Below are 2,350 nucleotides of genomic sequence, written 5' to 3'. Positions count from 1 at the left end.
GGACTGTTGTATTCGGTCACGACAAAAATTTAGTTTGCGGCGAGCGTTTGTCGGTGCTTCCAGCAGCCATGCGCGTATGTGACGGTTTTGGGTCAAATCATTGTGAAGTACGCAGATGACAAGCCGCAGCAGCTCCCATGCTATCAGTATCGATCTCGCACGAGCTTGACGGCTTCCAGGGATCGAAAGACTAATCCGTGATCGAGCAGTGCGGTTTCATCGATTGCTTATTCGGTATCCCGGGGTTCGTTCGTCAGCAGCCTCACATAGACAGATAGACCCGTACTATGCGTTCACGTGACACCGATATAACCGCTATTTTGACGTTCCTGAACGGAACGATCAACCATTGGCTACACGTTGCAGTTCTGGACCCCGCTTCTATAACCATACTGTTTCGAGAGAGAGCGATGGGCCTACGTGTGTAGCGTGTGAGTGTGCAACTTGTGTCAGTCCTCTCCCGGAGCTTCAGAACACCTTGGACGTGGTTGAGCATTGATTCCCACGTCCGTATGAGCAGTAGCTCTCAAGAGGTAACGTGGGTGAGTGTAGCCTCCCACTCGCGTTTGAGCACGGGTTCTCACATGCGACCGAGCGGGAGCTCTAAGTAAACGAAGATGAAACCATGGTTGAGTATGGTCTGCCACAAACGATCGAGAATGAGATCCCTCGTGAGGTCGATCGGGAGCTTCCTGATCAACAACTATGATCGAGGGTGGTCTCCCACAGATGGTCCTATGGGAGCTCCCTGAAGAAGCTACTGCAGTTGAGTCGAGTATCCCACAACCGGGCGGTCGTCCTGTAGACATGATCAACCGTGGTTTTCCATCGTATACCGGGGAGGGTGTGTCCAGTTCGCCGTATTAGTCTACGAAAGCCACGTCGCCCGCGGACACTTGCCTAGTGTTCAACATCAACCGAGACTGCCGAGCTCAGTTCTCGTGAGGGGTGATGACAGTACTGTCGCGCGCGTACCTGGAGCCAAAGTCGTCCGTCATCCGTGCGAGGCTGCGCCAATCACGCAGCTTCCTGGTCCCTTGGGAAACACTTTCTCCGTTACTTGAGACGCGGAGAGATCGAAAAGTCTGCATGATCGTGCGAGGAGTCAATGAACCCATGGCAGTGGTCGTGGTGGATGCTGCTACCTCAGCGTCAGACACTCGGACACGCCCACAACAAGCCTAACTGAAGTCGGCCCGTAAAACTCGCTACGTAGCTTAATCGTTGCCGGCCCTCAAACCGTCCGGCAACCCTGTTGCTACTCTTTTACGCGAGTTCATCGAGGTCTTCCAGGAGAATGTCCCCGCGGTCTAGCCGTGCCTACCCCCCCCCCCCCCCCCCCCTTGCCAAGTATTGCGTCACACGGCAGTAGAGCACCCGCGTGATCAGAACGAAGGCGCCAGAGCTGTCATCGAGGGTTGCCGTCTAAGCTACTTGTTGATGTCACGTGCTTCAAAAGACTAGTAACGCCACGATCCCGCGCTAGGACAAGATGTTGGACACCATGTCAGGCAATACCCAGATCAGTGTGATCGACTTGATGGACGGTTTTTATCAGATTTGACGCGCAAATAACTATGCCGCTAACTACTGTTTGTACATCCAGGGCATCTCTGTGAGAATGGATTAGGAAACCTCAGGGAATAGAGAACGCACTGTCACATTTAAGGGGTGATGGTATCTAACCTTCTCCGTCCATTCCAATATTGCCGGAATCTACATGACAACAGTTTTATCTATAGTCGGGCCGAATATTGCAAGACCGATACAGGAGTTCACCTCCAGCATTTACAGCATGTATCCATGTAAAGCGAGAGAATAAGCTCTAAGCCATCTTGAAGAATTTCTTTTCTGCGCTCCAGATATCCGTAGAAAATTGAAGCCATATCCCCTGGCGTCCACCCCAAGATCCGAATCAATTCAACAATGGCTGGGGCTCCCACCGTATGTCCACAACTACTCGAAGAATTTCTCTTTGACCGCGCGACCGCTATTGCAGCTACTTAAGGCGGATGCCACGTGGTCGCGGCACCCCGAACACCAGGCCGTATTCGACGCGGTGAAGTCAAGCTTGTCCACTGCGCCATCGTGTTTCGAAGCGTACTCGTCGCTGCTACCTCGACTGCAGTGACCCTATATGCGACACGTACAGCGCACACCTCCTCATCCCCCCGTCGCCAAAGATGTGCTGACCCGATGTAATTGCGAGAATCGTAGTCTGGGCGGCGCGAGGGCGCGTTAGCAGGGTGTTCCTCGTGCCAAGTTTTGCAGTGGATAACAAAGTTGTATTCGGAGAACCGCCATCGCGTTATGAGCTGGGATAGATGCGGGCTCTTCTTAGCTGTCAGCA

General features: G+C 53.1%; 2 protein-coding genes across 2 annotated transcripts; both read left to right on the top strand.

Moving 5' to 3' along the window:
- Window positions 1-705: 705 nt before the first annotated feature.
- On the top strand, window positions 706-1,185 carry PPTG_24659 (hypothetical protein; the record flags this gene model as incomplete). Its single annotated transcript, XM_008918143.1, has 2 exons — window positions 706-844; window positions 959-1,185. The coding sequence occupies 2 exons, from the start codon at window positions 706-708 to the stop codon at window positions 1,183-1,185; spliced, it is 366 nt and encodes a 121-aa protein (XP_008916391.1).
- A 741-nt stretch (window positions 1,186-1,926) lies between these two features.
- On the top strand, window positions 1,927-2,131 carry PPTG_24658 (hypothetical protein; the record flags this gene model as incomplete). The annotated part of the gene is made up of 2 exons (XM_008918142.1): window positions 1,927-1,944; window positions 2,000-2,131. 2 exons carry the CDS (start codon window positions 1,927-1,929, stop codon window positions 2,129-2,131), a joined length of 150 nt encoding a protein of 49 aa, XP_008916390.1.
- Between the last annotated feature and the right edge of the window lie 219 nt (window positions 2,132-2,350).

The sequence above is a fragment of the Phytophthora parasitica genome (assembly GCF_000247585.1).
Source record: "Phytophthora parasitica INRA-310 unplaced genomic scaffold supercont2.146, whole genome shotgun sequence".
Lineage (NCBI taxonomy): Eukaryota > Oomycota > Peronosporomycetes > Peronosporales > Peronosporaceae > Phytophthora > Phytophthora nicotianae.
This window is presented reverse-complemented; position numbering and strand designations above follow the sequence as displayed.